This window comes from Amia ocellicauda, chromosome 22 (genome assembly GCF_036373705.1).
Source record: "Amia ocellicauda isolate fAmiCal2 chromosome 22, fAmiCal2.hap1, whole genome shotgun sequence".
In the NCBI taxonomy this organism is placed as follows: domain Eukaryota; kingdom Metazoa; phylum Chordata; class Actinopteri; order Amiiformes; family Amiidae; genus Amia; species Amia ocellicauda.
The window spans coordinates 1,472,909-1,485,733 of NC_089871.1; the positions used below are offsets into that span (position 1 = coordinate 1,472,909).

General features: G+C 55.0%; 2 protein-coding genes across 3 annotated transcripts in view; both read right to left on the reverse strand.

Annotated features, from left to right (window-relative positions):
- Window positions 1-5,324, reverse strand: part of ppm1e (protein phosphatase, Mg2+/Mn2+ dependent, 1E) — a 30,303-nt gene extending 24,979 nt beyond the window's left edge. The window contains exon 1 of the mRNA XM_066695893.1: window positions 5,114-5,324. Coding sequence (XP_066551990.1) covers window positions 5,114-5,295 — 182 coding nt within the window. The 5' untranslated portion in view covers window positions 5,296-5,324. The remainder of the gene's footprint in view (window positions 1-5,113) is intronic.
- A 3,134-nt stretch (window positions 5,325-8,458) lies between these two features.
- rad51c (RAD51 paralog C) lies at window positions 8,459-12,474 on the reverse strand. Of its 2 annotated transcripts, none has more exons than XM_066695919.1 (10): window positions 12,327-12,474; window positions 11,949-12,084; window positions 11,601-11,841; window positions 11,287-11,444; window positions 11,056-11,189; window positions 10,798-10,929; window positions 10,527-10,593; window positions 10,371-10,431; window positions 9,820-9,880; window positions 8,459-8,834 (listed from the first exon to the last, which is right to left on the reverse strand). In XM_066695919.1, the coding sequence occupies exons 2-10, from the start codon at window positions 12,064-12,066 to the stop codon at window positions 8,700-8,702; spliced, it is 1,107 nt and encodes a 368-aa protein (XP_066552016.1). In that variant the 5' UTR covers window positions 12,067-12,084; window positions 12,327-12,474; the 3' UTR covers window positions 8,459-8,699. The 2 variants fall into 2 exon arrangements, with proteins under 2 accessions (XP_066552016.1, XP_066552015.1); XM_066695918.1 differs by having other exon boundaries at window positions 11,949-12,089.
- Window positions 12,475-12,825: the final 351 nt, after the last annotated feature.

The window sequence follows — 12,825 nt, forward strand, 5'->3', positions numbered from 1 at the left end:
GGGGAGCTGGCGTGTAACACTAAGCTGCTTACGAATAGCTAAGCAACATTAACCTGTTTAGAGTCTATTGGAGCAGAGGTGCTATTGTGGGTCCAGGAAGGGGGAGGGTGGGGGGGTTTAAATACAGCCTGGGAGTCCACACCACACCACACCTGGGAACTCACAGCCTTGGCATAAACGACCCATGTACCCCCCGTTCCTGGCCGCTGTGCTCAGTGGGAAGGCAAGCTGCTCTGGGTCTGACTTCTCTCCTTCAGGATTGTTCTGCTCCCTGGTCTGATTACATCTGTATCTGAGCAAAGGAGCGAGTCTGTGTTGGGTTGCTGTGTTAGTAATATAAATACCGGTATGTATGTTTAAAAATGCTGTCGACTGCACTGGCTGCCCTGGCTCTGTGTGGGCAGGGATACTTTGAGTCTTACCCTGGGATGTGCTCTGTCACTTGAAAGCTATTGGATTTATTTGCAGTTCCATCTGATCCGCAGGGTCAGGTGACCTCACAGCCAGGTCACCCCCGCCCTGCAAAGCCAAGCGTTACGACACACAGACTAGATAACGGAGCCCAAGACTGCAATTGACCTCCACACCTGACCTTTCAGAACGTCCCTCCACTGACCGATCCACTGCAGAACCCAGACGCCGCGGGCCGCTCCGTCCAGTCCACCCACCGACCTGCGCGGGAGGCCGGCGCTGACTGCCACACCACGCTACTGCTCTCGCTCTGCAGCTAGCAGGCATTAATGCCATGAGGCGGCTGTCAAGTTCGAGACTTCTTGATGTTGCTGTTGCGTCACACGTGTGCCACGAGAGAACATAGATGGGCTAGAATCTGTTCCCATCTTATTAACACCTGGCAGACGGCAGCACAGAGCACTGCAGCGATTCAGGTGAGGAACGCGTCCTCATTCTCGCCAACCCGCCAGACGCCCAGCCTGTTCTCCCTGCGGACGAGAGCTGTTGCTGCGGGGAAGCGGACGAAAATAGTGGAGCTGTGTAACCCACAGGGCCGTGAGCACGATGTTCACAACCCCCCCACCAACCCCATCTCCATCGCGCCACCCACCCCCTCGCCGTCGCTGCCCCTCCCCGCCCGCCCCCGCACTCCCACACTGCGGCAGGATGTGAGTGCAGGGGATATCCACATGTGCCTCCAGGCCCTTATTACACTTCATCCCGGAGACACAATAATCACACGTTACAGCCGATCAGCCGCAGAGAGGCAGTTTGTGTGCAGAGCGGAGAGGGAGAGAGAGAGAGAGAGGGAGAAGGAGAGGGAGAGGGAGAGGGAGAGGGAGAGGGAGAGAGAGTCCATTTTAAGTGTCTAACGGGCCTGTTCTCTGACACGTGGGCACCGAGGCAGACGGGCAGCCTTGTCCATCTGGAGGAATCCTGACGTACTGGCACAAGCACAAACTGCGCATTTATTCATTTATTTGTGTGTTTATTATCTGTTACAGAAGATGGCTGAGCACGAAGGACAGATTGAGCCCTGGCCCTCAACACCACACACACAAGGGTTGAGGATCCCTCTGGAGGACAAGGGCTCTCTATACATGCCAGATATCACTATATTATTATTATGACTCGTATTATCATCATCAGTCTGGCTCTCTTGTAGTACCTTTGTGATGACATCTGAGCGGCTTGTATATCTGCCTCTATTGGGTTGTAATATGACACTACACTCCAGAGGTGTTGCGTGACAGCAGGGGCCGGAGAGTGGCGGCTGATCGTATTGATCTGTGCCGACGCACCGTGAGAAGCACCGCCCGAAGCTCTGAGCTGCGGGTCAAACAGCCTCGATCGCTCTCCCTTTTCTTTTCCGCTCCACTTTCTCTCGGCTCGTCCACAGTTCAAAGAGCCGGGACGCGTCGCTCCGCGCTGCCCTGTTTCGGGTGTGGCATGTTTTGGTTATCCTGCACAACTCTCTGCCGGCCCTTACTGAGCTTGTGTTCATAAGATTGATTCCTTATTGGTAAAAATGTAAATGCAGTACCACATGGTAAAGTGTATGATAGTGTGTAGTGTACCATAGTAGAAAATATGGTAAAGTGTGGTGTGTTTGTGTAGTGTGGTGTGGTGTGCCTTGGTTAAAATCTGGTTAATATTTTCCATGTTTTACCCTATTGTACCTTATTTGTACCACGCTTTTATCACATTTGTGCAATGTTTTGACCATGCTACACTTTACCATACAACAAATGTGTACAGCCTGCGATTGTGCAGACAACTGAGCTGTTTTGACATTTCCAAGTGTTGCACACACACACAAACAAAGTCATTGTAAATAAATAAAAAATCTAGAGCTGTCCGTTCTCTGCTTTCTGCCAGCGCCCAGATAAAGCACAACCTACAACCCCCTGCCCTGGCATTCAGCAGCTCCTAATCACGTGGATAAGCACATCGGGCTGATTGATTGGCAGCTCTTTCTATTGTCTCTTTGACCCGAACACCTGGCGTGGTTTGCAAGGCTACACAGCTGGGTGTGATGTCTGTCTGGAACAGTGATACTGTTGTAAGTCGCCCTGGATAAGGGCATCTGCCAAGAAATATTATTAATAATAATAATAATAATAATAATAATAATAATAATACTGAGGTTCCTACAGGTAACTCTGGCGCTGCTGCGGTGAGAAGCAAGGTTACCTAGAACAACAATAAGATGGTGACACAGCATCTACCAAGGGAGGCCACTGACCTATTTCTGAGTAGAACTGCAGGAGACCAGGACAGAACAGTATTTAGGAAGTCTGATATTTTGCAGCGGAGCGTTCATACAGTTTTATTTCATTTATTTATCTTTTAAATGTGTGTTTCCTGGGCAGGTATAAAGTCCTGAGGACAGCATCGCTGGCGGCCTGGAGAACAGTGCAGGGAAAGCGAGAGATGAATTGAAGAGACGCACAGAGTGTGACTTGGTCTCGGCGTGACCCCTACAGATTGAGAGAGAAGCGAGTGGAGTGCATTTCGCAGTAACTCACTAAGTGATATGCATTTATGAGCGTTTCCCTGTGTGTTGCTCGGCTGAGGATGCGCCTCGTATGTCTCACCCCTCTGGAGAAGTCCCCTCGGCTTCACTTTGATTCCCCTAATTAAGGGACTATTTGGGGAAACGTGATGACGTCACTTGTCAAACGCGCACCCTTCCCGCACCGGCGGTCTGGCTGCCCAAAAACACGCGCTTCCCTGTGATGCACGACGCAATGAAAACACAGTAAAAACAGAAATACATACATGCATACAGAGCGGCGACGGTATGACTCACCCCTGGCGCATTCAAAACTATATATAGGCTGCTAATGCGAGCGACACCGGACGCTGCCGCACTTTAACCCCGGTAAGGCTGCTCGGCTCTCCGGCCGGCCAGTGGACGCGGTGCCGCTGCGCTCGCTGTGTGGCCGCCTTTCAACCGGCACAAGAGACCCCCCCACACACACACTGACACACACACACTGACACACACACACACACACACACATACACCCCCCCACACACACACTGACACACACATACACCCCCCCACACACACACTGACACACACACACTCACACTGACACACACATACACCCCCCCACACACACACTGACACACACACACACACACACACACATACACCCCCGCACACACACACTGACACACACATACACCCCCCCCCACACACACTGACACACACATACACCCCCCCACACACACACTGACACACACTCACACTGACACACACACACTCTCACACACACACACATTCACACACACTGACACACTCACACACACACACACACACTCACTCTCACACACACTGACACACTCACACACACACACACACACACACACACTCACTCTCACACACACTGACACACTCACTCACACACACACACACATACACCCCCCCACACACTCACTCACACACTCACTCACACACACTCACTCACACACACTCACACTGACACACACACACACACTCTCACACACACACACATTCACACACACTGACACACACACACACATTCACACACACTGACACACTCACACACACACACACACACACACACTCACTCTCACACACACTGACACACTCACTCACACACACACACACACACACATACACCCCCCCACACACTCACTCACACACTCACTCACACACACTCACACTGACACACACACACTCTCACACACACACACATTCACACACACTGACACACACACACTCTCACACACACACACATTCACACACACTGACACACACACACTCTCACACACACACACATTCACACACACACACACACACACACTCACTCTCACACACACTGACACACTCACTCACACACACTCACACTGACACACACACATTCACACACACTCACTCACTCACACACACCGTGTCTCCCTCTCGGTTTCAACATCCAAGCGACTTTCCTGTGCGTGCCAGCACACCTGCATTGTCCATTGCTACCTATAATATATATCTATATAAAACACTGACAATAGGAAGACGCCGCCGCTGCTGGGGGACTGCTCTGTCTCTGCAAACATCTTTCATTCATCCTTTATGTCATTCATGCTGCTCCGCGCACTTGCCGAGGACAGGCGGGCTGTGAGCGCAGCGGAGACTCGGTTTGTGCGCAGTTAACAGAGCTGGAGCACAATGGGGACCTCGCTCCTGTCACGGTCCCGCAGACGGACACTCAGGACACACGGTCCTGTCCTGCGCCTGTCCCCCTGGACCGACTCCTGCTGGGCGCTGAGGTCGCCCGCCTCATGTCGCTACTCTGTCAAGTGACTCCCATAGGTGCTTCAATGCTCAGCTCCTCCATTGTCTACTCACATCTCTATTAAAGACCCCGGTCCTCTCTGGACACTTTCGCCCGTTCAGACTTCCTGTTTGCCCTGAGCACAGCAGTGTGTGACATGCGCTCCTGCCTCAGTGCGAGCCAGTCCTTCAGCACTTTCTTTCCATCACTTTCCAGCCGGCTGCAGCCCTGTCCCTGTCCCTGTCCCTGTCCCCGTCCCCGTCCCCGTCCCCGTCCCCGTCCCCGTCCCCCGCTGCCACAAACAAGGACAGTAGCGGCGGATCACACGCATCCACACAGCGTGCGCCGCGGCGCCGGTACTTAACTATTTGCAGAGATGCTGGAGACACAGGTCCAGACACTCGCCCTCCACCTCGTCCTCCGAGACCAGGTCCGGCAAGGGGCGCAGCGGCAGCGGCTCGTCGTCCCCCAGAGCCCCTCTCATCTCTCGGAGGAAGACCTCCAGGAACCTGCGGAAGGTTTTCTCCTCGCTGGCGGATCCGGCCATCGCTGCTCATTCCTGGAGAGACAAGAGACGAGCGGCGGGGACGAGCGCGCGGGCACGGGAGCGGAGGGAGGGGCGCGAGCACGGGGGCGCGCCGGAACGATGCTCTCCCTCTCCCTCTCTCTCCCCATCTCTGCCTCTCTCCCCCCCTCCTCGTCTCTCCCTCCCCATCCCCATCCCCATCCCCATCCCCATCCCTCTCTCATCACCTTGCCAAGCGTGCTCGTTGCCGTCCATCTCAGAGTCGTGTTTGCTCCTGTGCCGGGCAGCGGGTGCTGGGGGTGCTGGGGGTGCAGCGGGTGCTGGGGGTGCTGGGGGTGCAGCGGGTGCTGGGGGTGCAGCGGGTGCTGGGGGTGCTGGGGGTGCAGCGGGTGCTGGGGGTGCAGCGGGTGCTGGGGGTGGCGCACCTGTAGATGCCGAGTCTCTCGGGGCGGGTCCCCCTGGCACAGCAGCGGGCAGCGCCTCAGTGCAGCGGGTTGTCCTGCCACTGTTTCAGCGCACAATGAATTTCGTCCACTTTCCGTCTGCATTTCATTGCAAAAATGTAATTGTTGTTCTCTTAGTCAAATTACAAGTGGGGTGTTAAATCGTATCTTAAATAAATACATTCACAGTTATTTCACTCAGACCGCACAATGTATTCATATATATGTATATATATCCCATATTCCCAATTATTTATTCGGGGGCAAATACAAAAATAAGACGTGGCGTTTTAAACTGAGCGCACACACACACACACACACATCACAGCCCACCGGGACTCGGGTTTTAATATGTATTTAGTGCTGGTGTTTGTCAGCGCTGCGCTATATAGGACAGCAGCTAAAAATACCCGCCGGAGCGCGCTGCGCGTCCACCCTCTGTGCGCGGCCACGGCTGGGCTCGCACGCTCCCGCCCCCCCCCCCTTTGATGCCGCCGCCGGGGTCCCAGCTGGAGGAGGGGGGGATGGGTCAGCGACTCCCTGGACCAGGGATCCTGTGCGCAACACCACCCCACCTGGAGAGCAGCGAGTGAGTCGGCACTGCTGGTGTGTCAGGATGTCGCGGAGTGAAATCGGTGCCAGGCTGCTCCTGAGGGCCACGGAGAGCCCCGGGGCCCCGGCGTTAGTGCGAGTCAGGCTGTCCGGCGATGGGCTTCAACTGATTAGATAACTGGACAATACTATCCCAGTGAGTTACCAGAGGTCAGCTGCTGACCTTGAGCCAACATCCAGCACACAATCTAACTCGGTTGTGTCCCTCATCCCTGGGCTGCTCTCCTCCCTCTCCATCCGCTTAATTGAAATAACACTGAGCTTAATTGTTTTAATTGTTTAATTGCAGAGGATGGGAATGAATCACAGTCACTGACAGCCATCCAATCTTGTGGGGTGAACCATCACAAGGGGGTGCCCTGCACTGACTGGCTGGCTGCACCTGGTGTGAAGTTCAGTGGCTGTATTACGACACTTAAGGGACACCAGTGGGGCCTCCCTGTGTGGCAGTGGGCCCTGGGGTGTCGGGCTCATCTGTCACCCTGCCCCAATTAGACCAGCAGCTCGGGAGCATCTACTCTGTGCCCGTTTCTCGTATATATTAATACATATATTTATATAAAACATGGTCAGCAAGATCAGTCAGTAATAAACTGCGACAGAGCAGAAAGCATCTCTCATCTGTCATCTTAGATAATCAAGGTGCGGATCGAGGCAAGGGCACTGAGGATGAGAAGAGAAATACAAAATAAAGACTTCAGACATTTGATTTTGGCACAGGATGAAGAATCCTGAGCAGAATCATGAATGCGTGTTTTTTTTCTTCACGGCTTATCCGCCAGTACGAGGCTGTGGACGGAAGCTGCATGACTCACGAGCCCAGCCAGGCCGGCTGCGCGGAGGGGGGTTGGGAGGCGCGCTCAGGTGTGGGTCCTGGGGAGGGACCCGGGGATTGCTGCAGCATCAGCGATAGTGAAGAGCCGGCGCACGGAGCGAGGCCACAGCTCGAGCGCCTCTCTGACGCTGCAGGCTGGCGGCTGATCAACGAGGCCTGCAGGACCTGACGTAGAGAAATCCCATTAGGATTAGGGAGCAGCGCGATCCTGACCCACTTCTGAGGGAGTGTGGCCCCGGGAAGCAGGACGGGCCAGGGCGCTGGCCACAGAAACACTGAGGCACGGACCTCTGCTGCACACGCCGGGAGAGTGTGTGTGTGCGTGTGTGTGTGAACGCGTGTGTGAACAAGGCTGTGGCAAACGAAAGGGAAGTGCCTCCAAAACCTAGATTTTATGCATTATCCTTCTCATCAACCCAATGGAAGAATATTTCCATATTTCTTGTGTTTGTTAATCATCCTGCCACCCCCCTCCAAAAAACAAAAAGTAATTTAAATAAAGTGCGTGTGAGAGCCGAGCGCTCAGGCACAGATGCCGCGTGGGTGGTGTCACGGGGATCCCAGCCCAGCAGGCGCTCCTTTCGCAGGTTTGGCGCTCGCCGCCGCTCCCCCGTGTTTCAGTCTGACTCGTGCCGGATCCGAGCCCGGTTTGAGAGCTGCGGACCCCCCCCCCGGGCCCTGGCGGCCCCCGAGCCTCGCCGTCTCGACGCACATGGATAAGCTCTTTAAAATACAGAAATAAAAATGAAAACCCTGCAGCTCACACAAATCAGCAGCTCATGAAACACAGACCGGCCGATCGGCGCTGGGTGGCCGTCCTGTCTGTAATTCGATTAAGGTGAATGAGGCGCGTTGTTGTACGTCAGAAATGTCTGTTTGCGTCGCCTGCGGCATTTTAAAATGATGGACATGGGAACCAGTGCTGCAAAGCCTGGACTGGGACGGGCCTCGGCTCGTGTCCTCTGCGTCGGACTAACACACGGGACACCCACACCGTTAGTTTCAAGCGGTCAGCGCGGCACTAACGGGTGAAAACGGATCTCGTTCGAGTCGCGCTGCAGTCGAAACCCTCGGAATCCCCATTGCTGATCGTGAACATCAGTGGGATGCCAACAGGAAGAAGTGGACATTCTTCAGACACACAAAAAAACAGCGGGGCGCGTTGGGAATGTGGATCTCTGCCGAGGGGAGGTTCTGCTTTTGGAGCTGCGAGCGGGACTGCGAGGGTCCAGCCCGACTCGCCGCTTGACCCTTGTCTGGTACCCAGCAGAGTGAACGACACCGAGGCCGACTGTGGAATCACCGAACCTGCATTTATTTAATTCCAGCGTGTCGGACGTCCACATGTTCACCTGCACAAAGATGTCCAACAGCATCGGAACAAACAATGAAACGACAAAACAAAAAGCTCGTCTTCTCTCCACAGTGACGTCCTTCAGTTTTTCGCATTGGGGACAAACTGTATCCCTTAGTAAGTCACAGCCATAAACCACGAGGCCCTGTGTGCGTCCGGGATGCAGAGGGGTCCGGTGGGCTCAGTCTCCCAGGGGTTCTCCCTCCTCCGTGCGCGGACGCTTGCGCCAGTTCACAGCCGATCCAGTCGGGGTCACGCAGGGGCCCGTGGAGGTCGGCGGAGGGTCGGGAGACGGGACATCTCTGAAGCCTTGACCCTGGAAACGAGAGACAAAGCGCTGGTGATGACTCTGAGCTAAGATGTAACCTACTCTGAGAGACTGAGGACCTGAACCTTTTCACCCTGGAACAGAGGAGACTACGTGGGGACTTGATCCAAGTCCCCAAAATCATGAAAGGCATCGACCACATCAAACCAGAGGAGCTTTTCCAGATCAGCAGGGACACACGCACCCGGGGACACAAATGGAAATTGGGCTTCAAGGCATTCAAGACAGAAAACAGGAGACACTTCTTCACACAGAGAGGCGTCACAATCTGAACAAACTCCCCAGCGATGTGGCTGAAGAGACAATTTGGGAACATTCAAAAACAGACTGGATAGGATCCTTGATCACTTAGATATTAATGGACACCAAACGAGCACGATGGGGCGAATGGGCTCCTCTCGACTGGACACTTTCTTATCACACTGGGAGAAAAGAGGGGGTGTCCATCTCTCCATCAGTCACCAGGGGAGGGCAGTCTGTATCCAACAGGACCCCTGAGGGCCACACAGGGGGTAGTTACTCTGCAGGCTAGGACTCTCTCACCTTGTGACTTTGTGTACAACAGTTATGTGGCGTATTTTGTCATGTCTAGAGGTCTGGATGTCTGTCTCTATCCTCTAACTGCCCCCCCGCACTGAGGGACTGTGCTGGTTGCTCAGGAATGCACACTCCAGCAGACGAGCGCTCCCGAGCTCCCAGTGGAGGCTAACGAGGCGGCTGTTTCTGAAACACTTTACTGTGAGTGAGTGTGCGTGTGTGAGTGGGTGAGCGAGTGACTTCCACAACGTTCAGTTTGTTCTCATGTGTGACCTATATCTATATATAATTAAAACCAACACAAATACATGTCATGTATACCAGCAATTAACCGTTGTTTTGCTCCAGTGAAAAGAGCGCGCACACAAAGAGAACGGCACAGGTTGAGGTTTCCGATCGTCTCTCACAGGAGGCCCGAGAGGACGGCGGCACTCACCGTGATGTGGTACGGCACGGTGGCCTCTCTCTGGCTGGGAGACTTGTACAGCGACGCCAGTCTGGAGGACGAGACAACAAGGTGAGGGCCAAAGTCTCCATCCCGTCTCTCTCTCTCTCCAAGATATACACTTAATAACAGCTCCCCCGGCGCGTCGGTTACACCGGGCCGAGTCTGATAGCCTCACAGACGATGCAGAGAGGTACTCTGATATAGTTAATTTTCTTTGTTCATGTTTGATTTGTTTGTTGTGTGCTCCGGGAAGCTGCTGACTCTGGGTAAAAGGATGCATTTACAGACGACTGGCACCAGTCCAGCGCTCCACTCCACTTAAAGAGTGCCTTGTTTTCAGACAGCCATCGAGATTAAAAATGTGCTGATCCAGTAGGGCTCGGCCAGGGAATGGGGGCTATATATATTTAATTATACATGTCATTTTAAAAAGTATAAACATTGAAGGGGGTAGGATTGTGGCCACCTTTATGCAGTGGAATGCATTTTTATTTTGCAGACACCTGCCCCCTTCCCAACAGAACTGCCCCAGTGCCCACCTGTGCTGCCCCTCCCAGTGCAGGATGAGTCTCTGGGTGGCAGCATGGCCCCAGCTTTCACCTGGGAGGGGAAGAAACGACAGTCAGGCCCACTCTCCCTCTCCCTCTCCCTCTCCCTCTCTCCTTCGCTGCCCTCAGACACGGGCACGGCCTCACCTAAAGCAGGCACAAGCATGGACTGGCCGTTCCCAACTTTCGTGGTCATCTGATTGGTCAGAGCTACCTGTGGGGGGGAGAGAGAGGATCCGGTTTGTCGGAGGAGGGCCTGCCGTGAGACAGAGGGCCGGAGGAGGCGAGACAAATTTAAACGGAAGTCCTTGAACAGAAGAGAAAGTAGAAAAAGGAAAACCATTCAGGTTTTCCTTTTTCTACTTTCTCTTCTGTTCAGGGACTTCTATCTTCCATCCCCTGGTGCCGCCGGACTCACCGCCACGCCGCGCTGGGTGGCCATCTGAATGAGCTGCTGCGCCAGGCCGTTCAAGAGGCGCGTGCGCAGGGACAGGTCCTCGAAGTCGTGGCGGAACGGGAAGGCGATGCTGTCGATCACCACCAGGCGCACCTGTCACAGAGGACGGACAGGCAGTCAGGGCAGGAGGCGGCGGCGGAGGCGTATACGGGGCACGGTAACGGCTTCCCACACCCTCGCCCGGGTCCGCCCGTCCGTCCGTCCGCCCACCTGCCCTACCTCGGGGTGCTGGGACAGGAAGTCGGGCAGGAGGTAGGCCTGTGCCAGCAGCTCCACGTAGTCGTGGCATCGGAAGACGAAGAGCTGCGAGAGGATGTTGTCCACGGTGAACCGCTGCAGGGCGTCTTGCTGCTCTGGAACGAGGGAACGACACACAGGCGTGAGACGGCAGGGGCGTGGTTTAGCAGTGTCGGGGCCTAGCGGCGTCCCCGGGGCCCAAGCACGGCTCACCTGCGTCCTCTGCCAGGAGTGCGCAGTGCTGCACGGCCGCCTCCGCCACATCCACCGCCCGCTGCACCAGGAAGCTGCCCTCCGTGTCCAGGAACACCGCCTGCCCACCCAGACCCCCGAAACACAGGGGGATCTGCACGTCCACGGCCAGCTGGATACTGAGGGAGAGACAGAGGAGACTCCTTACAAGACTTGGGCTTTTTCTGTGAATTCATTCTCACAGACGGAAATCACTGATTTCCCCCGGCTTGTGCTTTCGTTGGCCCGTGCCCCTCTTCCCCTCCCCTCTCCCCGGTGAGAGCCCCCAGTCCTACCACAGCTGTGTCTTGCCCACCCCGGGCGCCCCGCAGATCTCGGTGGTCTTGCCGATGGGGACGCCCCCCCCCAGCGTGCGGTCCAGGGCGGAGCAGAACGTGACGATGGAGCCCAAGGCCTGCTCCCTCTGCAGCAGCTCCAGCGCCGTCAGCCTGCCCTCGGCCTGCGCCCCCCGCTGGCCCGGCTCACCGCGCACGGCCTGCAGCACCTCCAGCGCCTCCTCCTGGGAGATCCCCGCCTCTGCAAACACACAGACACACACCTGTACACACACTCTGGACTGTGCGCAGGCAAGTCATTGCTGATGATAGAGACGCATCACTGCACCCCTGATGCCCACCCCTCACCTTTGCTGAGCTCCAGGGGTCGGAGGTCACTCAGGTCCCTGGAGGAGTGGAAGCCCGCGGCGAGGAGCCGGGTTTTGACGGCCGGGGCGAAGGCGAAGCTGGACACGTCCCTCTGCATGGCCGCAACAACACTGTCCTGCGCTGAGACGGACAAACACTTAGACTTTTCTTTCCCTGGCTTTATTGCTTTCGTACCCGTCCAGCTACAGTATAAATGCAACCATATATGCAACGTAATGAGGGTCAGTCACTATTCTCAGCAGGCAACTGACCCGGATCAAAACTTGTGTTCCACTTCACCGGGTCACGGGTAAAGCGGTTCTTACGCCACCGACTGTTTCAATGTTAGGAGGGGAGGTTCAGGCGAGCTCTGCTTACATGCACCGGTCTCTCTGCTGTCAAAGTCCCGCAGATCTGGCGTGTGTGTCGCCGCCGCAGCACCGGGACCTGCTCCAGCGCCCCTCCATCTTTGCAGACCAGGAAGCAGCTCCTCTTCTGCGCGCTGGCTCCCCCGTGTGGCAGAGATACGAACTGCAGGGCCCTATACGGCCGCACGCAGTACAGCGAGCGGAGCTGGTGGTAATTATCCCCAATTATCCCCAATTAATCCGAGAGGTGTCTGTCCCTCACTAGTGTCAGACAACACGCTGTTCTTGCCAGACCTTCATATTTCTTCATCTTCCAGTAGTACAATCACTGAGTCCTCCCACATACAGTGATACTAACACTTACAACTAGTACGTTACTTGCGATTTTTCTAACGGTTATTATTAATAGTTATTGATTTATAATCGAGCAGAAACCCCAGTCAGTGGTGAGAGTTTACAGCCGTCCAAGTAGATGGCTTTATACCAGGGGTTTTCAGACCGGTCCTGGA